Source organism: Cololabis saira, chromosome 14 (assembly GCF_033807715.1).
Source record: "Cololabis saira isolate AMF1-May2022 chromosome 14, fColSai1.1, whole genome shotgun sequence".
NCBI lineage: Eukaryota > Metazoa > Chordata > Actinopteri > Beloniformes > Belonidae > Cololabis > Cololabis saira.
Genome location: NC_084600.1, coordinates 12,928,259 through 12,956,247, shown reverse-complemented (window position 1 = coordinate 12,956,247; position 27,989 = coordinate 12,928,259). Strand labels below are relative to the sequence as shown.

The window sequence follows — 27,989 nt, the reverse complement described above, 5'->3', positions numbered from 1 at the left end:
TGTGAGATGACCCAACATTGTTGTAAACAGACTCAGTAAGCATGACTCTTAATAATATCCGTTATTTAATGGTCACAGTTGAACCACATGATATAAAAATATTTACACTGATAGTTTAAAATGAAAGGAAATTAAAAAAAAAAGCACAGACATACCCAACACCTGCGACGACCTAAGCATGCTCCTCCAAAAGTAGCAAACACATTTCAACGAAAGCCACGTTTCAAATCAAAGAGGGAGTAAAGTGCGTGTATGACAGACGTCCCTGTACAGACGTTTCTGATCGCAGACGCTTCACTTGCCAGTCACAAGCACACTCCTAACATCTGTACAAAAGAAATCAATTACAAAAACATGTTCACGCCCAGATGGTAAAGTTCTGCTACAGTCACACTCACCGACACAAACGGGATCTGATCAAACAAAAAAAAAACATTTAGTTCAGGAAATATCAACACTCACTATATAGACCTTTACATCCCAATGAGGACACAGCAGAAAACCGACTAAATGTACACTCTGACTTTGAAAGGAGTCTCCTCCCTTTACCATTACATACACCAGCACTGCGAGGACGTGAACGAAACAAGTTTATTCCAGTTCATCAAGTGGTGAAGTTCAAAAGGACTTCGGGCTGAGGACGATGCTCACCTGACGTTTGTGAAGCTCAGATCTGGTTGAGGTATTGAGTCATCAAAATAAAAGGATAAACATGACCTCCACTCTTCCAATCTTGTTCCAAAACCAGTGTACAACTGTTACCCGCCGCTGCTGACATCCCCAGCTCTGGACACGACCTTCCCCCGCAGGAAAACCCAGCTCTGCGATGTCCGTGCACGTTAACCTGAGTTCGTGTGTGCTGATAATCCGCTTTGACAACATTTCTGATATAAGGCAGGTCTCCAAATTCAAGTCATCTTAACCAAATCTGACAATTTATACGAGTCTGTCGAGACGCGATTGGGAGTGAACGTGTTCAGCAGTCAGACTGCACCGCAGGATCTTCTGCACCTTTCCCCCCTCTCAAGTATAACTCTCAACTCTCAGTGGAGACTCATGAAAACAAAGGTTACATTCTACCCAGCTTCAGGATGGACTGCTCAGTCGACCGACTGTGATCAAGTAAGTTTCAGAGTGCTCAAGATGAAACCAGCAATCATGTACACAGTATGTATGTGTGGGCTCAGTCACGTCCACATTCAAAACACGTTACACACGGATGATTGTTTTTGATGCATTTCAATGATTTCTTCAGTTCCTCTAAAGTTGACTCCGTTTTAAATCCTCTGGAACCTTCATAGCCTCGCCACTGGTTTCACTCTAAGGCTGATATATCTCACACAGGCTGTGGAGGATCTGTAGGGAAAAATATACAGAAACTACTAAACACATCCTTTAAGGCAAGAGGCATTGGCTTGTTCTGCTGAATAGATCCTAGTCTGCACTCATATGCACATCTCTAACACGATCCCCTCCTTTTCTTACATATACACACACAGACACACACTGAGGGTTACATGGTGTGGTAAAGGGTGCTAATGGTTCTTTTTTTCAGCCGCCTCAGAGGGTGAGTCCTTCCGTATTGCTGCCTCGTGGTCAGAAGTGTCGGCCCGGGTGAATGCCAAGAGTCTTGGCCCGTGTCTGAGAGCCCCCCGCTCTGTGGATTCTGATTGGAGGATAGAGAAACTTCGGGTGAGGTCTCTCCAGCTTCGGACGTCCTCTTTGTCGTCATCTCGTTAGCTTCGGGCTCCTCGTCCCCCGTGCAGGGAGAGTTGTGCACCCGCTGCTTCTTGGAGTCGTCGCTGACGGCGTGGACCGGGGCTCGTGCTGAGGGCGGAGCCACGGCGCAGCGGCTCAGCTCCCACTCGTTGGCCAGATCGTTGGCCAGCAACTCCAGGCAGCCCAGTTTGGCCAGCGAAGCCGAGCGCTTCATCAGAGACGGAGGGGTCAGGCCCGCCTGGCGGATCCTGGCTTCCACCTCCCTGACCCTCGTTTGGACGCCGTTGCCTTGTTTGGGAGCGGTTCCCAAAGCCCGGCCCGCACGCCTGGTCTTGCCGGTTCCACTCATGCTCACTTGCTGCAGGAAGGCGCCCAGCTCTCGCAGAGTCTCCCACGTCTCCCTCATGATGACGTCGCGGTGGAATCCCTCCGTGAAACAGCCCCAGTCGGTGACCGACTCCAACTCCGTCACTCCTTCCAGACACAGGAAGCTCACGGATGCAAAGGGGGACTTGGCGGAGGAGTAGAAAGAGGGAGAGGTAGACGGTAATCTACAGTCAGACAGCTGGACTTTGTGTCCTTTTGTGCTTTTGTCATTTCCTTGGACTTCCATTTCAACTACAGGATCGTCCCCCCGTTTAACTGGGCCCTGCTTCCCCTGCGAAGTGCTAACGGCCGACGCCGCGGGGAGCGCTGCTGCATCCTGGAGCGAAGAAGCCGTTGTAGAATGGATGCTGTGTGGACGGCGCTGAGAGTAGGCGGCGCCCCCGGAGAGGGACGGCGGAGAAGATGAGGGAGAGGGAGCGTCGTGCTCCTTCTTCATCCTTTGCTCCAGCTGCTGAGTGACGCGTCGCACGGACCCCCTCGTCCAGTCGCTGTAGAGACGAGCAGGGGCTGCTTCCTCGTCCTCTTTATTTTTCACTTCCTCTTTTCCATCCTCAGCTTCCTGGAGTGAGAGAACATCTCTCCCCTCCGCTTCCTCCCTCATCTTTGTCACTTCCTGATCTGGGGAGCCTTGAGGCTCAGATGGGCTTTGAGTCTCTCCGGGCTTCCCTCCCGTGACCTGCACAGGAACATGCATTTCCTAAAAAAGCAGAAACAATAAGTAAAATACTATTTAGTTGAAATGCAAGATATCTTTTAGTGTTATTATTTTCTTGTCCATTAATAACAAGAAAAACTCAGGATTTCAAGGTCAAAACATGAAAGACACATGGACGAATTAGGTGAGACGCTTCCTTTAAAGAAAGAAAAACCCACAAATGTCACTGAAATAACTCAAAATGGACAAAAGTAATAATAAATGATTTACCAAAAAAACTAATGAAAACAGACTTTGCTTTTGAATGTGGTTCAACAGAATCATTGAAGAATAAAATAATTAAAAAAAATGGCCTGGACAAATGAGTTGGTACTCCCATAAAAGAATAATGTGATCATAGTGACACATCAGAACAAAGTGAGTCCTGGAATCAACATCACTTCCATCTGTCAGTCCCTCAGTCTGACTATTTCCAGTATGAAAAGAAGTCACTCTGCTACAGTATTTGCTGTTATGCTGTTCACCACACTGAGCAGGGACCAGAGAAGGTGAAGAGGAGAGATCAGGAAGAAAACTCTAGACAAGCATGTTAAAAGCAAAGGCTAGAAGACCATCTCCATCAGCTCCACGTCTGTGCGACTACAGCTGCAGATTTCATCCAGAGGTTTATGCTCCATCAGCACCAAACCCTGGGTGGGGTTGGAAAGGGACTTTCTGGGTGGAGTTTGCATGTTTGCATGTTCTCCCCGGGTTCCTGGGTAGCTAATGTGAGCTAACTCCACAAAAACATGCAGCAGTCCTGGGCTGTACTGCCCCCTCTGGCCAGCCGGGGGGCAGATGGGGTGGGGAGGATCTGGAATAACGTGATCCTTCCATGCGCTACGTCCGGCCAGAGAAACCCCACCCTGTCTGGTGAAAAGAAGCGGCCTTCTCACTCCTCAGGTTAAGAAGGAGACCTGAGCTCAGTGCAGGAACTCCTGGGGTTGGTAGAGGGAGCAACGCCCAGGACTGACTTAGGTAGGAGCAATGGGGGATAAAATGGGAGAAAAATCGGAAGAAAAATATTTAAAAAAAAAAGAAGTTCCTGCTCCGTGAGACCGTAGTCAGCCTCCTTGGACGTGGCTGCAGGAGGAAAACTCATGACAAACTGAAGAGATGGATAATGTGAATGGTAAGCAACAACCCTAGAACAACCTCCAAAGAGATTCAAGACCGTCTGAGCCTACATGTACGTGGACGACTGAAAGCAAATCATGGACATTTGCCACAAAGCTTCTGAAAGAATGTCCTTTGGACGGATGAGATAAAACTGAAACTTTTTGGCAAGTTACATCAGCTGTGTTCAGACACAAAAAAAATGAAGAGTTTAAAAAGAAAAGAAAGAAAAGAAAAAGGAAAACTGTACCTAATGTGAAACATGGAGGAGGCTCAGTTATGTTCTGGGGCTGGTTTCCTGCGTCTGGTACAGGATGTCTTGAATCTGTGCAGGGTACAATGAAATCTCAAGACTATCAAGGCATTCTGGTACGAAATGTGCTGCCCAGTGTAAGGAAGCTTGGTCTCAGTCGCAGGTCATGGGACCTTCATGGGGATAACAACCCAAAAACACCCACGAATGGCTAAGAACAAAACATTGGACTATACTGATGTGGGCTTGTTTGAGCCCTGAGATAAGTCTTATCTGTGGAAGCATCTGGAGGAGAAACCCTTCAGACCTGACACAGCTGGAGTAGTTTGCTCACGATGAGAGGACCAAGACACCCGTCTACAGGTGTAGGAGACTAACTTAGAGCTACAGAAATCGCTTCCTTGCAGTTGAGGGTACCAGGCCAGTGTCGGTTTATTTTTTAAATAATTCTGTTGAGCCACAGTTCAAAAGCAATGTCTCATTTTCTTTAGTCAATTTTTAGTATATTATTATGTATTACTACTAGCTCCAGGTTGTTTCATTGACCTTTGCTCAAAGGACATTAAGAAATCCGTCCACGTACATACAGGACTGTCTCAGAAAATTAGAATATTGTGATAAAGTCCTTTATTTTCTGTAATGCAATTAAAAAAAAAAAAAAAAATGTCATACATTCTGGATTCATTACAAATCAAATGAAATATTGCAAGCCTTTTATTATTTTAGTGTTGCTGATTATGGCTTACAGTTTAAGATTAAGATTCCCAGAATATTCTAATTTTTTGAGATAGGATATTTGAGTTTTCTTAAGCTGAAAGCCATGATCAGCAATATTAAAATAATAAAAGGCTTGCAATATTTCAGTTGATTTGTAATGAATCCAGAATGTATGACATTTTTGCTTTACAGAAAATAAAGGACTTTATCACAATATTCTAATTTTCTGAGACAGTCCTGTATATTTAGCACTGCCTCTATTTGCCACCAGGTGGCGCATTTGAACTACAGGAAAGAAAATGGTCAACTAAATGGCAAGGATATGATATCAAGTTTTATCAATAAAATATTTTGGTCAGCTTCTTCTGGTCCTCTTACACACACAAAAACCCAGAAAAATAGATAATGGCATCTGAAACGGAGCTTGAAAAAAGGAGCAATAGCTTATCATATCATTCTCAAAGAAAACCTTTCAGAAATATTGAACCATTGCTACAAGAAGTAATTACCTTTCCTTTCTCCTCCTCCTTCCCCTCACAAACAGAGACCTCCTGGGACAGGCGCTGATGTTCTTTGCCACAACTCTTCAGCGGGGCCGGCGGCTGCACTGCAGCGCCTTGAGCTTTACAATCTTTACTCATTCCCTTGAATTTTTCTCTCGCGCTGAAAAAGTTGATGTGATCTGCACTGTGACCGAATAACAGCACGTTGTCTTGAGGAATGGCACTGGAACTGCTGATGAACTCTTGAGTGGGGGGATGGACGCCCAAGCCATCCGCAGACGAGCTGCTTATCTGCTGGTCACTGTCAGTTTTCCGGATCAACGGGGGGGCCGACAGACTGGGGGGTCCAGCTTCTTGTGTGCTCGTCGTCTGCGTCGTCGTGGGCGCAGGCACCGACACCAACACCGGTTTGAGCGCAGGCAAAGAGCAGGACGACACCGGTGGTTTGATTGCTTCGCTTTCCGGAGCGGTGGAGGGCGGAAGAGAGAGGGGGAGGCTGGAAACGGCCGGTGGCGGGTCGGGGGGGTTCGAGACATTTTGTGCTACAGTCGCCGCATCCGTCTTCTCGGGCTCGGGCATGGAGGCGGTGTCGGCGCCGGGCTGGGAGAGGCGGGGGGACGAGGGCGGCTCCTCAGAGTCACACAGGCCGTTGGAGAGCGAGGGGGGTGAGGGCGTGGAGCCGGCTTTGGAGTCGGGGCAGGGGGGGTCCAGCTGGCTGCTCGGGGCCACGGCAGAATGACAGGGACCGTCGAGGCTTCGGGCTCGGGCATCACTGGACGACGCGGCCCCGTCTTCAGAGGAGGACGAGCCCCGCTGAGCGGAGCGGGCGCCGGCGTCCCGCTGGCCCACGGAGGTGCCGGTGCCGGGGCCGGACAGAGAACCCAGCGAGCTCAGCAGCTCCGTCACAGACGGGCCGGGCCCGCTGGGCTGGTTGTGGGGGTCCGAGCGACCCAGGCTGTGGGGCTGGGCGTAGGACTTGGACAGGGGCTCGTGATGGTCGGACAGGTCGCTGTCAGAGTGAGAACGCCACAGTTTGTTGTGCCTCTGCTTGCTGCAGAAGAAAGCAACAGAGAGGTATATTAGAGAAGAGGGATTTGTTACGTCAATCATATATTGATGCAAAATATGTCCCGGGAAATGTGTTTGTAGGTTTATGTGTGTTGTTTTACAGGAAACCTAAAATAATGTTTTACTTCAATTAAGTGGTTTTCATTATCTATGGATATGTGCAGGGAAAAATGATTTTAATCACATATATACAGTAATCCCTCGTTTTCCGCGGGGGTTACAGTACGTTCCAAAAAGAACCAGTGATAAGTGAAATCTGCGAAGTAGTAACCTTTTTTTTGTTTTTTTTTTACAATTACAGTATTATACAAGGTTTCAAATTGTGGAGATCAGCCCCACCGTGACCCGATTAATTGGATTTGAACGGGAGAAAATGAAAAATTATTATGAAAAAAAATACAATAAGTACAGTAGGACAAATTGTGACTGTCGCTGCATCCTGACTCGCTCTGAAATGTCTTTTTCTTCTAAAGCCCGTGGTGCAGGTGAGTTATTTCAAGAGAAGAGGTAGTTTGTTGCTTTTTTTTTCTTCTGGGCAAAAAAATTCTTATAAACCGACATGGATTATATCTGAGAACTGTAATGAACGATTCATCAAAGGGTCCCGTTCTTGAGCTGCTGCTGAAGCTCATTGGCCGTTCTCAGCTTGTTGCTAAGCAACCAACGTTATTAACACAGGAAGTGAAGAAGCGGGGAGACTGTTCAGCCAATCAGAATGCAGAACACAATTGCACAATGCAAATCCATGAAGCAGCGAGACGGTGAAAGGTGAACCGCGTTATAGCGAGGGATTACTGTATACACAAAGTGTAAAAAGGACATGGAATGCAGGTCTTTAGCTGTGTGCTTGATTTCTACCCTCCCCCCCTTTAATATTTAGAGGCTACCTGGCATTCAGTATGCCCTGATATTCCTCCAGCTGCCTCATGAAAGAAGGGTTGGGTTTGGCCACAGTCCGGCGCTGCTTGACGTAATCAAGGGCTTTTTTCAGATCCCAGCCGTACTCCTTCATGGCGTACGCGATTACTGTGGCTGCAGAGCGACTTATCCCCATTTTACAATGCACCAGGCACTTGGACCCAGATTTCCTGGAGTAGATATGAAGAGTTGTGTTATTCATCGACATCTTAGGGAAAATGTCAGTGTACAGCAGATCTGACTGTTTTTCAAAGATCCTTATTCCCAAGAAAGAACAGCCTGACATGAGCAGGAATGGTTGATGATTACCGGTACCGTCATATAAATCCAATGCATACAAAAACAATTCAGTAAACCAACACAAGAACTCTGTCAGCTGTTTGGGAAAATCCATGTTTGTGTTTTAAACTCTGTTCATCAAAACTGCAGTTCATTTAGAACTGCAGCTTCTGCTGTAAGTATTGCATCTCTTTTTCACTCAGCTCTATGTAAGTGAATGGGATCTATGTCAGCAGTTATTTAAAAAAAACAGCCAATTCAAAGACTACAATCAGACAGGACAACTTTTGTGAGCATAATGAAAATGCAAAAGAAAAAAGAAGAGTTTGCTTCAACAGGGTGAGGCGATCAGAGGAAATGGAGAAGTGCCGTCCCCAGAAACTCACTTTGCTCTTGATATGAACTTATAGGTGTCGTTCCAATAGGCAAGCAGGTCGGTGGCCTCCTCGTCGTAAACACGGATGTTGTGGTACTCAAACACACCGGGAAAGAAGTTATCGATTTCTCTTGTTACATTCAGGATGTACTGAACTCTGAGTGGTAAACAGTTCAGAGGGAAGAGACAGTCAACCTATATCCAGCTGTTACAATGTGCCGTTTATAAAATGTTTTCTAACACAAAACATTGAATCTTGTTCTAAGTAAATGATCTCCTCATCTTCACTGTTTATTGTGTATTCTTGCTGTCTTCAGAACAGATTGTACAGTGGTTTTGGGGGCTTTTGTCCTTCCTTACCCGCTCTTTTGCAACTCCTCCAAATTGGATGCATTCCATTCAGATCCCTGTAGGAAAACAAAAGCAATCCTCAGACTTGTTCAAAGCCTTTCACTGAGCTTTCCACTGCTGAAATGCTACGGCCAAATGTGCTTGACATCCAGGACGCAGTCCAGACCAAACACGCTACAAAGTACCTTCAAATTCGCCAGGCCTTAGAATAACTCAATACTGAATAAAACTGTGCAGCACAGAGTAAAAGCTGATTATTTATACTTTTTGGTGTCAAATGCGACCGCTGTGCTCACTTTGTCCACTTTCAACCTACCAAGAAGACGTGATCGAAAATCTCCGTCGGGCTGTCCATCTGGCCCAGAATAACAATCATCTCATTGTCAATGAACTCCTTGAACTCTCGCAGGTTGCATGTCATGTGCATTTCCAGCTCTGTTCGGATCTACAACACACACACGGGCAACAATTACAGCTCACATGCAGACATGACGTTTTCTTTTAAATGTAATGCTGATGCCTGAATGAAAAATATCTTCTTTTTTTTCAAATATGTCCTTTTCAGATTCAGATTCAGATGACTTTATTAATCCCTTTGGGGGGTTCCCTCGGGGAAATTGACATCTCCATCTCACACAAATCAAACACCCCAAAAGCCAAACACCCATATAAAGATAAAAAAATAGGAAAATTAAAAATAAAGATAAAAATAAAAGTAAAAGGTAAAAACAAAAATTAAAAATAGAAAAATAAAAATAAAAATAAAATAGAAATGCGTTGCCATAAAAAGAATAATAAGGATAGAAAAAGTGTTGTGTTGTGTAATATTGCACTAAGTTATTGCACTGTCCACTCCTGGTTATTGAACAGTCCGGTTTGTCGTTGGTCAGACTTTTTGAGAAGGACCAAATTTGGTGCAAATAAGAGATGATTGTATCTGCTGAAAGCATCTTCAAAAGCAGGAACCGGAGCTCCAACTCACTTCTTTGCAGGTGACATTCTCCAGATCTTTCTGCATCATGATTTCCCTCAGCCTGGTTTTGATCTGTCGCTCCGTCAGCTCTCTTTCTGTGGGTCTGAACAAACATGGTGACATTTAAACACAGTGTTCAATTACGTGTAAAAAATCTCCTATCATTTAGAGGACATATGTGAACAAAACCTCTTAATTATTGACTTTAGGATGTGGAGAAGAAAAAATAGAAAGAAAATCCCATTCACAGGAAACCATGGGGGGCAACGTGGACGCTTACGCATCAGAGAAGAGCACGGGAGAGTCGGCGCGATGGGACTGCACATCCTGCATGGTGTTCCACTCATTGATGCGGGTCTGGTCGGAGCACACGCGGCTCTGGTAGTAGCTGACCCAGGTGAGGAACAAGCTGCCCGGGAAGTAGTTGTGGCACCGAGCGACTTCACAAGCTTTGTGGAGCGACTGCAGGGCTGACCTGCGAATCAGACGCACAAATAGAAGATTAAAGTGAAGGAAATGAAGGGAAGAAGACATACGGAAGAGTATTAGGGCCATGCAGGAGAAAAAATATTTGAGAGGGGAAGATTTCTTTTTATTGTGCACTTCAAGAAAAAAGTCGAAATGTCGAGATTAATGTTGTAATACAATTTCAAGAATAAAGTCGAAATTTTGTGAATAAAGTCGACATTTCGACTTTTTTCTCAACATTTCGACTTTTTTTTCGAAATTGTACTAATCTCGACATTTCGACTTTTTCCCCAAGTGCATAATGAAAAAAAAAATCTTCCTCCTCTAAAATATTTTTATTTTTCTCCTGCCTGGCCCTAATACTCTTCCATAGAAGACAAGATTCATCAACGAATGGTAAAAAAGATTAGCTACAATACAGAATGTAAGAAAATGTGTATTTATGTGATTGATTCAGTGTAACTCACCACATGGCTTGCACAGAAACAGGCTTGAATACAAGAACTCTGCTATCAGTAGATACACTGAATCCCCTGAAAGAAGGAAGACAGCAGATGGAGGTGGAATGAGAGGAACATCCTAAGGTGTTGTGCTCTGCTGACACGGGGTGTTGCACTTACCCGTCTCCATCCAGGTGGATTAAGGTGTCGCTCCATAAAGGCAAAACCAGCCCCACAGAACATGAGCTGCAAGCAGAAGAAATGTCCACGTTACAGCTTGCAGCAAAGGCACCAAACCTGGCAGGAATACCTGGACCCGAGTCCCCGTCTCACCCGTCCACCGGACTAAAGTCCATCCCCAGAACCACACTCTCCTCCGTGTCCTGTCGACCGTTGGTTGAGACCACCACCATGTAGCGGGTCATCTGAGCATGGGAACTCTCCAAACGAACCGCCTTTAGCAGAAGAAAAAACACAGGTAATCCTTTACAGCTCACGTCCAACAGACAGTTGTTATTTTTGCTTGTGTTTTTGAATGCTAATGTGCACCCACCAGCTTAATGTTGTCCTCTGGTCTGAGGACGGTGAACATCGTTTGCAGGTGCTGCTGGATGTCTCCTAATGAGATATGAGTAAAAACTTTAATCAAGAGCTGCAACTATGCTTAAATAGCAAGGTATTAATCCAAAATCCAACAGATTCAGGAGCTGTGGAGGAGGACGTCTCAGCTCACCTGCATGTTTACTCCGCAGCTGGGGGAGGCGAGGGGCGGAGGAGGGGGAGGAGCCATTTCCTCGAGGTAAGAAGAGAGCAGCTCCTTTAACCGTCAAGAAGCTTTCACTGATGCTGCACAGACAGAAGGAGAAAAAAAAACAAGAAAGAAAAATGTCAACATAAAGATAATCTGTGAATCAATTCATGAATTCAGTCGTTTTTATTGTGCAACGCCAAACGTTCTCCTGGCACGGTCTCCCAAAGGTTAGCAATATGGGCTGCCTGACAACTGTACATATTAGTTATCCTGTCAGTCTCTCAGAATCTGCCAATTTCCAAAAGGGCAGACCACTGACCACTGACCAAAATACACTTGAACAACACTGGGCAGCTTTACAACCAATCACTGCGATCATGTGAGTAATGCAGAAATAAACAACATGCCCAATCAGTGCTCTATTGTACAGTCATATAAGACAGCTGTGATTGGCCTATAATAATAATATATAATAATAATAATAATAATAATAATAATAATAATAATAATAATAATAATAATGATAATGATAATGATAATGATAATAATAATAATAATAATAATAAACTCTGTACCTTTTCATTTTGGACAAATATTTGGAAAATCAACATCACTCCAGGCTTGAATTGTTTTCTGAAATTCATATTTAAATGTGTTGTCCTGGACGTTATCATTGCACCTTTTGATTGCCCAACTGCATGAAGCAGTAGTTCCTGTTTTTCAACATAAAAAGTATCTGTTACACCCATTATGAGTGATACTATTGTCTAAAAGTTAAGATGCATTTTGAAACTGATGATTGCACCTCATGAACAATCGCCTCAATAATGGGGTGATTTATGAGCTAAAAAACACCTCAAATAGTCTGACTTGGCTTAACTGAACAGGAACTTTTCAGAAGAGGCACAACAAATAAAAATCTTGTATTACAAAGATATACTCTTTAGACTTGAAAACAAAACAAAACAAAACTTGCTCCCCCACCTTACAATGAAAATAAGTAGCGTAACCAGCACTTTGTATCTCCATCATGGATACAGCTGTAGCCCCGCTGGCCGAGGCTGGACGTCAGTACTCTGAACTGCGTTGCATGGACTTGGCAGCTCCAGCTAAGCGCTACTCCACGCAACTGCTCCCTGAACAATGGAATTATGTAATGGGTTTAAGATGCCCCATGCATTCCTTTGTTTTTGAAATTCCTGTGATGTTTTTTTGAATTTCGGCCAAAACCGGAATACTGTGATTATGCTGTGTGTTCAACAAAGAGCTTCTGACCCTTGGGATGAACCTGGCGTCAAACTGGAAGTTTTAATACGTTCATGGTGATGAAGAAGAGCAGATTCACTAGCGACACCACTGATCACTGACAGGCCATCCTCAGGTCAACCGAGCGATCAGCTGGGATTAGAGGCACTAAAAATAACAACATTGACAAGGGACAACGCTGGAGGAGAGTTGAGAACAATCAGGAACTACCCACAAACCATTTATCAAAATAAACAATATATACAGAGAATCTGCCACTTTGCTTAGTAAAAGATGAGGATCTTTATGTCAGTATTCCATGATAAAGGAAATTGAGTTTTCAAATACATACTTGTACAAAAGCCTAATTTATACAAATGCTAATAATGTAAACGAGCAGAGGTAACCTATAGGTCAGATTGGTTGACAAAAATTGCCAATAAAACCCCAGCATCCTCCCCTGCGGTTGCACTCTGAGGGAAAACAGGTTTACAAATGACTGACATCCTGTGAAGTCATTTAGGGTACACTGTGTGCTTTGCTTGCCTGTTCCCCCTCCAAGACACATTTCACCACAGCAGAAAAAAATAACAATGACAAAAAAAGTGAGGATGCAAGAGAGCGCATGTGACCAGATGAGGCTTCTGGCAGAAACATCTTCCATGGGAAGGAAAACTCTTCCTGCAGTCACATATTGTTCTGCTGCTGCCTGTCACATCCTCCCCACTGGGAACAGCCAGAGCCCTGTCTGGCAGCACTGGGACCACAGGCTACTGGTGGCAATTAAAATATCCACTGTCAACGCAGAGATTGTGAAAAAAAAATAATAATAAAATAAAAACAGTTTGAGGTTTACTTGGATGAAACCAGGCAGCAATAAGCACGATACCACGTCGACAACACGTTTTTCCTGCAGTTATTGAAACAATATTTGACTGTAAGCACAATGCATTCGGGAAAACTTACAGCTGATAAATTTTTCCTTGAGAGAGGACGGAGTTCTCGGTGAAATACGGCGTGCCTTTGCCGCCGCAGCGGGCGCAGAAGCAGCCGCAGGACGAGCTGCGAGGGGCGGTCACCACACCGGGGGGCATCGCGGCGGGGAGCCGGGGAAGGCGCGTCCCGCGGCGGGCTCGACTCACACGGGGGTCGCTGTGGGAGCCGGAAACTGCTCAAATTCCAGACGAGCGGTGGAAAGCCTTGCCGCATAAGAGACAGGTGGCCGTGGCCGCGGTGTAACGAGATAAGGCTTGGTATACGGCTGAGAGAGCGCGGTGCTAGAGACGGTGCTGCGGAGCAGGTGCGTCCCTGCGCCGGGGCTGCTCGGTCTGCGGCAGCTGCGGTTTCACCGAGGGAGGAGGGGGTAACACGGGGATAAACAGCTGCTTAAAGAAATATGTCACGCAATTAATGAGCCTGAGGTCTGAGCTAGTTAAGATTGACAAAGGTTTCCTAAAAAAACAATCTTATTTCTGTTTATGTTTATGACATTACATTGATATACAAGGAATTTCTTTTTCAGCTGCAATATTTATTAATTTCATTGGATATTCATGTCTTAATTCTACATTTAGATTTAAACTTTTACATTTTTTACCATTTTTAATTCTACATACTACATTTACTTCATTATTATACTATTATTATACTATTTATGACATTACATTGATATACAAGGAATTTGTTTTTCAGCTGCAATATTTATTAATTTCATTGGACATTCATGTCTTAATTATACATTTAGATTTAAATGTTTACATTTTTTACCATTTTTAATTCTACATACTACATTTACTTCATTATTATACTATTATTATACAATGTTTTTTGTGTGCCAAAGATTAGATGATTTGAAGGGGCAGGAACATATTCACATGGCCAGGCATCCTTATTCGTTTCCTCCTTGATATCAAGAATTAAGTTTGGTTGCCCTCCATCAATCCATACTATTGTGCCCCTGATTGTACACACCATGAACTACAGTTCTGGGTCTGCTGGAGATCAGCCCAGCAGATTACAGGTGAAAGGCAGGGCTACACCCAGGACGGGTGGCTGGTGTTCTGCCATTTTTTACTGCTTTGCCAAAAAATACTCCCTAATGGTTTTCTACCTTTGTAGAGCTACAATTTTACTGTGTTTTACTCCCTAGCCCACATCTTTTCCCCCAAGTGGTCCTTGTCTCTTGCCAGGCCGTCATTGTAAATAAGAATGTGATCTTAATGACCTGCCTGGCTAAATAAAGGTGAATGACTGAATGAATATCAAATAAAGCGATAGAATTGTTTTTTTTTCCTCTTTACCGTACAATGTTCACAAAGTGTAATGCGATTCATGTCATGGGTAGTGTAGGATCAAATACTCAACATCCCATATTATCGATTTAGCGTGGCAATCAAACTTTGAAAATCGACTGTGCGCATGGCAGGGCCACCTCCACACACGCTCACCTACGGACAAGTTAGACCGCTTTTCGACTGTAGGAGGAAACTAGAGTACCCGCAGAAAACCCACGCAAGCATGAGGAGGACACGCAAACTCCACCCAGAGACTCCTGCTGGGAGTCCAACCAGAAACCTTCATGCTGTGACGCAACAGTGCGAACCACCTTGCATGTTACTTTCCGTCTCTAAAGGCCAGAGAACCACATGTAATTATCCATCATCCAGCACAGCATATGTAAACTGCAATGAACCAGCACAACATAACTCAGTGATGATGATCTTTATCAAGAGGCATTTATTATTTTAAAGAGCTAATCATTGATGTTACCACATTTGCTTCAAGGTTTACATTTGGACCTGATTGTAAAGTGGTATAAAGAGGTCGCCAGAGATGTTTAAAAGGGTTTAAGGAAATCGGAAAGACAACTGTAAATCAACTCTTTCTGGCACTGCTCTATTCTGACATGTTTTTTTTCTTTGTGTATTTTACCATACAATCAACCTAGTTGGGCAATAATTAACTAACACAAAACATAGAATTTTTTTCTAAGTAAATTATCTTTTGTCCTTCCTTACCTGCTTTTTTGCAACTCCTCCAAATTGGATGCATTCCATTCATTCTATTCTGATTCTGTTTTTTTTTTCTTTGTGTATTTTACCATACGGTCAACATAGTTGTGCATTAATTAACTGCTTTTTTTAATTGCTTGTATTGAACAAACTGCTGATAGCTCTCCAGCTTGTTAAACGGGTGCTACGTTAAGGGCTATTTTTTTTCTTTCATGGGGGCAACAAAATCCGATCATGTGAATTGGGGCATCCTCTGGACAGTCGGGGTCACCTGCTGGTCACATTTGTTGCCCTGTCCCCTGCTGCTGGATGAGGAGGACAGACTTGCATAACCCACTGGCCTTCAGGGGAAATTCTCCTCAATGTCAGCAACACCCGACACCCGGTGTGCTTCGAGGGAAAGACGACAACAACAAGTCTAACAGAACGAAGATTGAGAAATCAATGAGCAGACATCACTCATGTCATGTAGAGAGGAGACACCTGACCTGAGTCTCCATTACGCTGCTTGTTGATCCCTAGTGGCTTCAGTTTTGGGGGTAGATTACATACTGAGGGTAACTGTTTGGCTACTAGTTGGTAAAAAAAATATCTCAGGATAAATAACAACAACTGTGTGGTGTTTTCCAGTTAGGCGTGTTTGTGACCCGTGGAAACGCAGCTAAAAGCAAATAGAAATGTGTTAAAAATGTCAAATATTAAGTTGAACACCAAATGAAACGGACAAGAAGATAAGAGCTACTCTAAAAAAGTTGTAAGGAAGTTTTTACGGGGTGATATCAGCTTTACTGATGTTTGCTCTCTCAACACAACTTTGTAATCTCTCATCCACTTTCACGGACCCCTTCAAAACCTTTTCTGTATTCAACTGCTTTAAGGAAGTACTTTTAATACCTCATGTAAAGATGCACCAGGTCTAAGTAGTATGGTAATAGGCCACAGAACCGTTACAGTCACTCACTACGTTTACATGCACTAACAGAAAGACAAATTGTTGTCTTAATCCAACCGATACCGAAATTTTCACAGCCATATTTACACCTTAGCCGGGTTGTAGTCGAACCAAACTAAAGCTGTTGAGATCGAGCTATCGGTGCCAGATAACAGGTCCTAATCCAAGTTATTCCGGCTTGTATACCAACCCACGCTTAGCCGAGCTAGCGACGGCCCCGGGACTCCTCCTTCCAGAACTGACGACCCAGCGAAAGCCAGAATATCAACACAGTAGGAGAAGAAGAAGACAAAAGACAAAGAACTAACAGGAGGAACGCCGACGTGTGTGGCGCCACCTAGCATCGCGGAGTCGAACGCACCTCCTTCAATAATCAATGGTCTTCTTGCCCATGTAAACTTGGATTTCTGGGAAACTCCAGTTTAATCCTAGATTGTTGCCAATAGATTGATTTAGATGTGCACGTAACCGCACTGACTGACACACATTTTTACATGTGCAATACATGTGTGAATTGTTGAGATTATTAGAAACCATTCTGGGTGGGGCCTTCAGAGATGAACGTATTTGATGGGTTGAGTTCTCCTGGCATTTTACTTCTGCGTGTCTGTCTCAGTCATTTCATGTTTAACATCCAGAGTTGCTTGTAAAATCTACTAACGCCAAGCTGCGACACAGCAGTTGTGTTAAACTCCAAGAATCATGCGGGTTTACTGAGCAGAGAAGATGAAGCGCACACAGAGAGCATTAAAGACATTCTGAGAGTTAATAGTTTCATCTGAGCAATATAACACCATTCCCTCATGTTTCACAGTGGTTGCTTTCAAAAGGCAGACAGAAACATTCAAAACCCGGTAGAAGTGTGTTTACTGGAACAGATTTGGAGTTGGAGCACACTTCCTGCTTCAGCTGTGTAAGCAGCGCTGCGCCAACACTCCAGTGAGCACAGATGAAAAGCACCAATACACTTTAACTGAACCTCCATACACCCTCGACCTAAGTGAATATGCAAAACCTACAGGGCTGGAAGGATCACAGAACTCGTTTGGTGTATTTATGCTCTGTGTGGTGTTGGTCGAAATGCAGCTGTATGCTGAATTACAAGCGTGAATTAAAATGGTGAGTCTTAGAGGCACAAAAGTGATGCAAATTTCCACTGACTTACAATTCTTCTTCTTTCATGTGATTGAAGCATTATGAAGACTTAAAGAAATCAGATATACTCTGCTAATGCAACAACACTTCAAATCCCCCTGTGCCTTTGTAATTGTCCTTCTGTACATCAGCCTGTGATGTTACTCCTTTAGCTGATGTCATGATCCTGCTGGCGTCACTGAGCTTAATCAGCAGCACTGCAGAGGGCCCACTTACGCAGGCAGACACATTTCAGCACTAAACTCTTATCCTGGCATGAATGAAGTCTATCTGTGTTGGAGATGAGGTCTGCTGCAGCAGCTGGCTCCAACAGCACAATGCTCAATAACGTCAGCAGTGTGCGGCGAAACCCACCCACTTGCTTGTATAGATTTTGGGAACATTGATTAAGATAAGAGTGCACTTTGCTGGAGTCCTCCTCGTCTCTTCGAGAACAAATCTCAGATCACTGGGATTTGAATGTACAAAAAGGTGCTGCTTGGACTTCTAAACACAATAAAATAAAAAATAACCACGGTTTGCTTATAAAACTTTAAATTAGTGTATATTTCACCAAATTTTCAGTTTCTCAATCAATCTGAGTGCACTCAGTGGACAGTTCCAGTGCCGATCCAAACCAATCCAGTGTAATTCAGGGGGGACTAAGGATCCGTCACACAAATTCACACTTGAACTTTAGTTAGTAGGCATCAAGCAGAAGTAGAACCATTACATATGTTTTTATTTGAAAATTGAATGGTCCAATTTAGAAAGTAACCTTTTATTATCCAGTCTGGCACAGTATGGGAGGAGAGGAGGGTTTGTGGGATGGTAAATACGGGTCTCACACTTTTGCATTTTCAAGAAATGCATATATGACAGAGTGACTGAAAATTGGACAAACTAATAAAATAAATGGAAACACAGCTGAAATACTGCAGTGTGTTGCTGTGGGATATAATCCAAGTGACATTTGTGAGCTTTTGTATTATCAACTATTTCCACTTTATAAAACAATGTGTCCCATGTAATTATACTGTACTTTGCAGATTAGGAGATTTTTCTGAATAAATGGTTAAAAGACACATGTTATGATTTTTTTTTTCGTGCTTAAGAGTAAACAACTGGTTGGGTGAAGTGACGAGCGACTCGGGAAGTCTGACATAACACAACCCTGGCATTTTGTTTGGGAATGCATAACTGAAAATGTCTCATTCGGTGAACCAGCCAGACTTGCAAGTTACTGTGAAATCGCAGACTCAAAACACGGCAGAATCCTTCTGCTTCCCCATCTTTTATCGCCACACAACGTCGTACATTGCTGCATCTGTTGTACCACAGAAGTAGATAGCATAAAGCTGCGACAAATAAGGCATGTCTTGTGGTAAAAGTTTGAGTGGCTGACTGCCCATAAAGCTGGGTGCCATAAAGCTGTAAAGACGGTTAAAATAGGTGACTTTGCATTGTATCTTTTGGAATTGTGGAGTTATTTTGCGTCACTTAAATAATTATGTTGTCTTCTAATACAAATATTTAAATTACTGTATTCTTTTCTTTTCTTAAAGAAACATAAACGGAGGCTGTTCTTCCACCTATTCTCTTGTACAGTAAACAGACTCAATTTCCACAATTTGCTATGAACTTTGTAGTGGTTTTGTTCAGCCTTGCTGAGCTTAGGTCGTGGATTATGAGCTAGTTCTCCACCTGCTGCAAGATCTGATAGGAGAGGCCCTCCGCCCCGCAGCTGATCTCCTCCCGGAGAGCAGGACAAAGCTCTCCGCCGCTGGCAGCAGTCCAAGACCACGGAAACACCCTGTCTGTGGGACAAGATCCGAACTACAACAGAGGTAGCAGGAGTTCATAGAGGACCAGCGCCGCAGCAGCAACGAGGGCAGCCTGGGAGAAAGACAGGCCGGGCCATAGGGGGGAGGGACCCGGGCGCTTCAGGGGAATCTGATATATATATATATTTTTAAAGAAAGAAATAAAATAAACGCTGATAGCCTGATTCCATAAGATGGATTACATTACAAAAATGTTTAAAAAGATTAAAATACATAGAATATATTGCATGTGCACTTAGCCACCTACCTGCAAATAAACAAAAACTAGTGAACCAATGACCTGGACCTGAAACTTCAACTACAATAAATTGTGGCTTTACTGTAATAATATTCCACAGTTGGAAGGACAACTGAGAGTTTTAAAACAGAAATTAGCCACCAGAGCTTCACCAGATACCTCAAACCTCTGATGGGCGTCGTAAACTGAGCATAAATGTAAATAATCCAATCACACGAGGACTAGTTGAAATCCATTCATAAACAGGTCAAAGTCAATATCACATCCGATCAGGCACCTATCTCTGTGTACACAGACGTGCACGGCCCCAGTACGGGGATAGAGATTTCATTCCCAGCTGCACAAATACGTTCAGTTTTTCCAGATGGAAGACACAGAGATCCAATGACCACACAGACACTCCGACTTTGGGAGTGGTCACCCGTCTGTCCCTGGATCAGCAGCGCAGCTCCCCGGCACACATACCCAGCATGCACTTGCACAGACACTGCTGCCCTCTAATGGAGAGTCACACATCATTATCTCACATGAGAGGATTTCAGGCTTCCATGTGTGATTAAAGTGTCGACTGTAACAAAGGAGAAGTAAGAGTGCTCATCGTAATCATGTAGAACAAATAAACACAGTAGGCAGTTGAGAGGAAACTGCTGATCACTGCTTGACTAGAAACAGTTCCGAGTGCAGCTGAGCAAAACAGGATAAACCAGATCCCCAACTGCAGAGCAACAAAAGCCAGCTCCGGATTAAGACGTGACTAGCGCACATCAGCACTCGGCCACGTCACAGCAATACAGGAAGAGGGTCAATCACATGTGACGCTTATTTTCTTCCCCGTTCATCTAGATCTAATCAGGTGTGAGGGCAGGAACACAGCAGGCCCTGTGCTCTGATTCGGCTTCGGCATGTTGTTGACTTTGGGTGTGCTCACTCTTGAAATTAGTTTTTTTGATCTACAGAAATGAAGTATTTTGGAGCCACTTTGCTGTTGCCACTGGAATTTATGTTGTACTGTATATACGAAACCAACAAATGCCTGATAAAACGTATATCACGCTGTGGTGTTACAGCTCTTCCAAACCGATCTGTATGTCAGGATAAATGTGCTCACTGGGTTTGTGTAGCTACATGCAAAGGTTGTGTAATGCATGAAAGAGTTAAAATAGCACCAGGAGTTCCTGTGCTGGACACATACACTAATATAGAAAGCGAGGAGGATCTGTTTCTGTTCTTGTAGTTTACCGTAACGAGCAGAACAAATCCGATAATTAGAAACATGAAGTAGGCTTAAAATCAAGAATCAAGTACTGCAGCCGGGTTTTTGTTCCACGCTGTTTAGATTTCTGATGAACTGCAGCAGTGTGGAGTTGAAAGCCTGGATCAATCGGATGAGAGCTTCACACATCTTCAAATCCTCCACACCGACGGATCAGTTGCACCAGTTTGTTTTAGCTGAACTAAACTTGTCAAGTGTGAACACAGCCGTGGTTACTCCTCAACTACTTACTCTCGTATCATTTTACAAACTCCTGGTTTATGATTCCAAAAATCAGAACGAAAAGAGATGAAGAAGCTTTATCTGTGACAACAAGGCCGAGGATCTGTAAATATGTTACCTCCTTGGCTGAGAGCGGCGGTCATCCTCCCCGCTACCGGACTCCTGGGAACAAAGAATAAGAGAACTACAATTACTAACAGACTTCTAGTTCATTCATTAGGATTCAATGTCGGCGTCAATGTTTCAGCAAATCAAAGACGTGTGCAGTAAGTTCCAGCAAATAAAGTCTGCTTCACTCCAACATTATTGGACACATTTTCATCAAGGATTTAATACAGGGCAGCTCGGCCCGGGTCCTCGAGGGCCGCTGGCCTGCACGTCTTAGATGTTTCCTGACTCAGATGAAAGTGTCATCAACAGACTTGTGCAGACCCTGACGATGATCCATTTATTTGACTTGAAGCAGGAAAACATCTAAAACATGCAGGACGGCAGCCCTCAAGAATTGGGGAATCCAGATCTTACTTAAAGAACTTGTGCTACATATATTACACCACATCTAAAAGTCAGAAATTAAGGGTGGAAACAGTAACACATTGAGAAGATTATATTGATTATCCTAACAAAATGTATGTTTATAAATAACATGTGATTCAAAGTACAACACTTAACTGTGACCCTTTTATTTTTGTGCTTTTATTATTTGTATATCATGTAAAAAAGAGGATCTGCACACTTGGATCAATGCAAGTATCTTTAATAAACCAAGCTTTCGGTCAGAAGACCTTCATCAGGGTAATACACTAATATAGAAAGCGAGGAGGATCTGTTTCTGCGCTTGTAGTTTACCGTAACGAGCAGAACAAATCCGATAATTAGAAACATGAAGTAGGCTTAAAATCAAGAATCAAGTACTGCAACTTAATCAGGGTATTACCCTGATGAAGGGCTGATACATATTCTACACATGGTTTTCTGGCACCTTGGCATATTTTGGTCGTGAGTGCGGTGACTGGCTCCTGGTTTTTGATTATTTGTATATCAATAATTTTTTATTGCAAACTTATGTTTAAAGAAGAAAAACACAAGTAAATAAGTAGGTAAAGTTTATTTATAGGTTAAAAGCCACAAAGTGTAGAAATAAAGTGAGTGGATGGATGGATGGATGGATGGATGGATGGATGGATGGATGGATGGATGGATGGATGGATGGATGGATGGATGGATGGATGGATGGATGGATGGATGGATGGATGGATGGATGGATGGAAATTAAAGACGACCTAATCAAGAGCAAATAATGTATTTTTCAAACCAACGTGTCAGAATTATAAAGGAGTCTCCTACTTCCTGGTGTATTTCTATACTTGTGCACAGACACAAGTGAAGCTTAATGACACATAAACTACTAATAATTGCACATCCAGTTTAGTACTAGATGCCACCGGAGCAGAGCAGTGGTGCAGAGAGACTGGAGAGGGAGCAGAGTTCAGCTTCAACTCATTTTACACTCTCCAGGAAAATGATCTGTCTGCTTTTAAGGTGTGGCTAGATACAACACACACACACACACACACACACACACACACACACACACACACACACACACACACACACACACACACACACACACACACACACACACACACACACACACACACACACACACACACACACACACACACACACACACACACACACACACACACACACACACACACACAGAAAAATCTAATATGAAGCTTTGCTAAATGAGGAAGCCATGGCTTAGTGGCAGATAAAGTTCTGCCACTTATCGTGTAATGTCTGCTACTTATCTCATTTACTCTAAATGTGGGCTTAACTTGTCTTAACAACATTACTGAAACATTAACAGGTTCACAAAACACAGGAGCAAGATAACACGATGACGACAGGCAACACTGAGCAGACACAAACTGATGAAGCCGAGTGACGTGGAGACAATTGTAACATCACAGCCTCGTTCTCTTTTTTGTTACAGAACAAAAAATAAGTAATACGGCACATTGTACACAATATCTGTGTTTATATTTAACACGTGAGGAAGTAAAGATCTGGTAAAGAGCTGCGTTATCGCGGCAGAAAAGAAGAAAAGAATCTGGATATTGAAGTTTACTGCCAGGTCTTGTGACAGCGTTGTGGATTCGGTTAAATGTAATAACTGCGGGGGGCGTTGCTCAACTTCTCTCAGCCGTGTCACCCAGAGCAGGTTTCCATTTTGGGCTGTCAGTCAGAAGAGTCTATGAGATGTTTCAGACAGATATGGGAGCACTGATGGCTGTGTGTTAAGTATGAGATGCTGGTGCCACTGTGGCCATTAACATGTCTGCTCTATTTGTTATTTTTATTCACTGGACACAGTGAAGCAATAAGTATGTAATTACAATTATATTAGTCAAATGGGATCATGCTTGCATAACTGTTTGTATTACATTCTTTCAAAAAAGATTGCTGAAACAGACAAAAATATAATCTTTCCATATTATTTTCCATCGTCTTATGACTGACCTTTTTAGTGATTTCACTGCACATCCCAATAATATTTGTAAGCCCGAGTCAGCACTATGAATGAACAAATGAATTAATGATTTTAGGGACATCTTTCAAATAATATTTAAATTACTTTTACTGTAAACAAAGCAGTATGCATGGAAGGGTTTTGTTTTTACTGTTCAGGTCAAATCTGGACCTGTACGGTTTAGGTGTCCCATGCAATTTTGTCACATGCCGGGATCACCCAGGCTTTGCTTAGATAGGAAAACTGTTTTTGCATATATGAAAATCTGTATTCCAAGGTGTATGGAAATGTGAAATCTGAGCATTCGGTCGATCCATGTGGGGATCTGGAAGACTGGAAACCAGGAGGTGCTCACGTGTCAACATTTGAGTGTATGGCTCCACATCTATCCACATCACATGAGAGGAGACACATGCAGTCAGAGGTGTGTCTGCTCCATCTGTTAGGACGGTTCAGGCGTGTGCAGGCCACGTCTGAAAAAGCATATTTCCAGCAGAAGTGCTTCACATCCTCCACTCCCCCTGCATGCCTCACCTTGCTAAATCACACGCATTCATGTCTTCTTTTATTTCGGCAGCTCAATAAAAAACAAGCTCACAGTCACATCTTTCTTTTAAAAAACACAAAACTTATACCGGTACTTTCTGTTGGCTGATAAAAATGTCCACATTTCAAAATTGCTTCACATGCATCTTTCCAAGTTCTGAGTTGTTCTGTGTGATGTAACAAATCACCTAAAAGGTGCATGTACATAAAAGACACTAGGTCTACTCACAGAACCTGTTTTACTCCCAGAACACAAAAGACACGAGGGTCGCTCTAAAGGCCACAATAGTCCGACGCCGTGATTGCCTTTCAGGATAAACAATAACCCGCCTGTAGTTTGTGATTCGCCATAACAGCTAGAGGTAGAAAAAACCTGTTTGTACACAGTTAAGATGATCTATAGATGTGTGCCAAACTAGGAAGTAGACTGTTGAGGCGGTCCCCCCACACTCTACCACACGCTTCCATTGGTCACGTTTAGAACGTAGCAAAGTGCAATGAATACTGTTGCAGGGACACAAATGTGTAAAACACTGAAGATGTTGTCTTTATATCTCCTCATAACATGATAGTTCAGGGCATGTGAGCAAAGCTGCAGATCTGTGAAGTTGACTTCCTAACAAGGCCGTGCACACACTGCACCAACGCACAGGAAGTGTGCGTACTGGTGTACAGCTGTTTTCTTGTACATTACTTCCTCGCTGATTCTGGTGTCTGATGTGGTTCCTGCTTCTGTGTAAACACGAGTGCCGGGACAGGAGACAGGACAGGACAAGGGACAGGTACCAGGACAGACACCGGAACAGACACCAGGGCCAGTGTTCTGCCCATTTCTGCTAACTGCCGAGAAATGCTACTTTGTGGTTCTGCAGTATTTGATCCTTCAAAATACACTACCCATGACATGAATTGCATTACACTTTGTGAACATTGTACGATTACGCCTCACGTTTCAGTTCACGAGCGGGTCAGAAGGCGGGTCATTTAGGTAGACTACTGGTACAGGTAGCTTAAATCGTTGAACAATGGCTAAACAGCTGTCTTTGAGCCACTTTTTCAACAGCTGGACAGCTGCCCTTCAGACATTTTTCCTAATATGAACAGTCCGTTAAGAGCCATCATAATGCTCCCTTTGACCCAGCGTTGAGACACTTTTCTCCGCTACAAACAGGATCCCGGCCTGAGATCATCCTTGCTGACTGGTCGCCTCAATAACCGGATACTTATTTCATTTGAAAGAGAAATGATTGACAGTTCGGATTATGATGACAGGATCAACACTTTTAACTCCAAGCCAGAAGACTCCGTCTTGTTTGGCAACTGCAGGTAAAACAGTGTTGTTTATTTTTTATATTTCTGGCCCGCTGTGGCATGTTATGATTGCGTTTACATGTGGGGAAGCACAAAACTTTAACATGTTCAATTTGTCTGACATTTCAATATCTGTTCTATACTACCCAACCCCACTTGCAAATCACCAACTTTATGAACGAACCTCATAAGCGAGTAATGGTTGCGACAGTCAGGTGAGCTGCGCTGGCTAATGTGCTGAATTTGTGTCCGGAGCGAGGTGTGAAGATTTATTTATGCTATTAAGTGAACAGAGAAAAACATGTCTCTCATTGTTTAATATCAGCAAAACAATAAAGCTTCAGCAAAGACATAAACTCGATCTCTTTCGTTCTCTCCCTCTTTTTTCCTTATCACGTTTTAACAGTGAATTTTAACAGAACAGAGGTCTAATTGTGGAGTCTACAGTAGGAATGCTGTATATCCTTTCTTACCTGTAGATATGTATCTGACAGAAATCTGACTTAAGTACGAGGTGTACTATAATTTACAGATTTTTTTACACAATATAATTTGTACGCACATCTCAACTTTAAAAAAAAATCAGGCCCATCCAAATTTTTGCAGGCCCACCCATTAGCTACATTCTGGCTCCGCCACTGGCGCACAGTTGATTTTCAAAGTTTGATTGCCACGCTAAATCGATAATATGGGATGTTGAGTATTTGATCCTTCAAAATACACGACCCATGACATGAATTGCATTACACTTTGTTAACATTATACAATAAAGAGAAAAAAACAACAATTCTATCGTTTTAGTTGATATTCATTCTGTCATTCGCCTTTATTTAACCAGGCAGGTCATTAAGAACACATTCTTATTTACAATGACGGCCTGGCAAGAGACAAGGAGCACTTGGGGGAAAAAGGAAGTGGTTTAGGGAGTAAAACACAGTAAAATTGTAGCTCTACAAAGGTAGAAAATCATTAGGGAGCATTTTTTGGCAAAGCAGCAGAAATTGGCCCCAGGACAACAGGACCAGAGGTGTCAAGTAACAAAGTACAAATACTTTGTTACCTTACTTAAGTAGAAATTTTGGTTATCTATACTTCACTGGAGTAATTATTTTTCAGACAACTTTTTAATTTTACTCCTTACATTTTCACGCAATTATCTGTACTTTTTACTCCTTAAATTTTAAAAACAGCCTCGTTACTCTATTTCATTTCGGCCTTTAAAAAATAACTATCCAGTTAAATTGCTCCATCCGGATTTAGTGAATTTGGTTGTGGTTGTTTCAGATGTTCTTGTCCAGTTTTGTTCTTACATCCGTTCCCTCAGATTCCTGTAACTAAACTTGGATGTACATTCCAATAAAGGTTAGGATAAATGACAACATGCCTCTGAAGTTTGACTTTCTGCACCATTACAATACTTATAGGCAACTAGTCATTATATCTTCTGCTCTCTGAAACATGTTAATGCTCAATAGTACACATATATGGTTCTTTAATATATTTGCATTATACTAAGATGCATTCATTTTCAATGGCTTTTGTCCTTAATGTCTTTTTTCCCCCTTACATTACTTTTACTTTTATACTTTAAGTAGTTTGTGAAACCAGTACTTTTATACTTTTACTTGAGTAAAACAACTTGAGTTGATACTTCAACTTCTACATGAGTATTTTTAAACTCTAGTATCTATACTTCTACATGAGTAATGAATGTGAATACTGAAGACACCTCTGAACAGGACAGACACCTGTCCTGCTTTAGACTCACTCCTGCCTCCAGCCCGCACAGACCCGGGGACAGGACATGTCCAGGGTTAACCCCCAGGGGAAGTGGCAGACAGAGACACACGTCCACAAACACGTCCACGTCCCTGCAGAAGTCAGTCAAACCCGTCCCAGGCTTATACAGGCGGAAGTAGTGCAACTACCTGCAACTACCGCACACCATGCTGAAATGTGAGGCTTTAGGACCCGGACGTGTCCAAGGTGATCGCAGACACGACCACAGGTCTGTCTGATTCAGTTAAATAACAGCGGGACGCTGTACAGTAGTGACTTTACAGCTGAAACACTTCACTGGGGACGTTGTGTGCAGAAACACAACGCAAAAAACGCCGTAAAAGAAGGTGAAAGCCCAACTAGCGTGAAATGTAACGGTGCAGCAGCAACAGCTCGTCTCCCAGCAGATTAACTTGTTATGAGAAGAAGATGACACAAACACACAAACATTGTCAGTGAAAATGATGAGCGGCTAGAAGTCGCGCATGCGCACGAGTACAAAGGCAAGGCAGTTGGTGACAGTCAGCAGCCGATAAAAAAGACAGCGGAAATGAGGCTTTGAGCCGTGTTATACAGCCAGGAGATTGGGGGTTTGGTGCCGGGCGAAGTGTAGGCATGGGAGGGCTGGGGGAATGAGCTCTTACCGAGACGCAGGGGCTGGAGCTGGTGCTGGGGGTCGGGGATCGCTGCACGGTAACCAGCGCCATTCAGCGACCGGGAAGCGGACACCCGAGAGGAAGCGACGGCGGCCAAACGAGCATAGTTGTCTTGAGACTGCAGGACTTCAGCTGGACCTGAGCTGTGTGTCTTCTCGTGTTTTCCCTCCTTTCTCTCGGATTCTCTGACTACTCCCCGGCTGTTTCCTCTGTCAGCCTCGCGTGC

General features: G+C 43.3%; 1 protein-coding gene across 2 annotated transcripts; it reads right to left on the bottom strand.

Moving 5' to 3' along the window:
- Positions 1-46: 46 nt before the first annotated feature.
- Positions 47-27,979, bottom strand: ssh2b (slingshot protein phosphatase 2b). 2 transcript variants are annotated; one of them, XM_061739758.1, is made up of 15 exons: positions 27,752-27,979; positions 21,051-21,094; positions 10,996-11,108; positions 10,816-10,880; positions 10,596-10,717; positions 10,443-10,508; positions 10,290-10,355; positions 9,635-9,829; positions 9,364-9,457; positions 8,698-8,826; positions 8,391-8,437; positions 8,041-8,187; positions 7,345-7,545; positions 5,396-6,440; positions 47-2,803 (listed from the first exon to the last, which is right to left on the bottom strand). In XM_061739758.1, exons 1-15 carry the CDS (start codon positions 27,812-27,814, stop codon positions 1,514-1,516), a joined length of 3,687 nt encoding a protein of 1,228 aa, XP_061595742.1. In that variant the 5' UTR covers positions 27,815-27,979; the 3' UTR covers positions 47-1,513. The 2 variants fall into 2 exon arrangements, with proteins under 2 accessions (XP_061595742.1, XP_061595741.1); XM_061739757.1 differs by lacking the exons at positions 21,051-21,094; positions 27,752-27,979 and adding an exon at positions 13,225-13,516.
- Between the last annotated feature and the right edge of the window lie 10 nt (positions 27,980-27,989).

Coding starts and splice junctions, on each gene's coding strand:
- ssh2b (XM_061739757.1), bottom strand. CDS start 13,352: ATGCCCCCCGGTGTGGTGACCGCCCCTCGCAGCTCGTCCTGCGGCTGC. Junction 10,509..10,595: donor GACTTTAGTCCGGTGGACGG/GTGAGACGGGGA, acceptor TTCTGCTTGCAG/CTCATGTTCTGTGGGGCTGG. Junction 10,356..10,442: donor ATCCACCTGGATGGAGACGG/GTAAGTGCAACA, acceptor TCCTTCTTTCAG/GGGATTCAGTGTATCTACTG.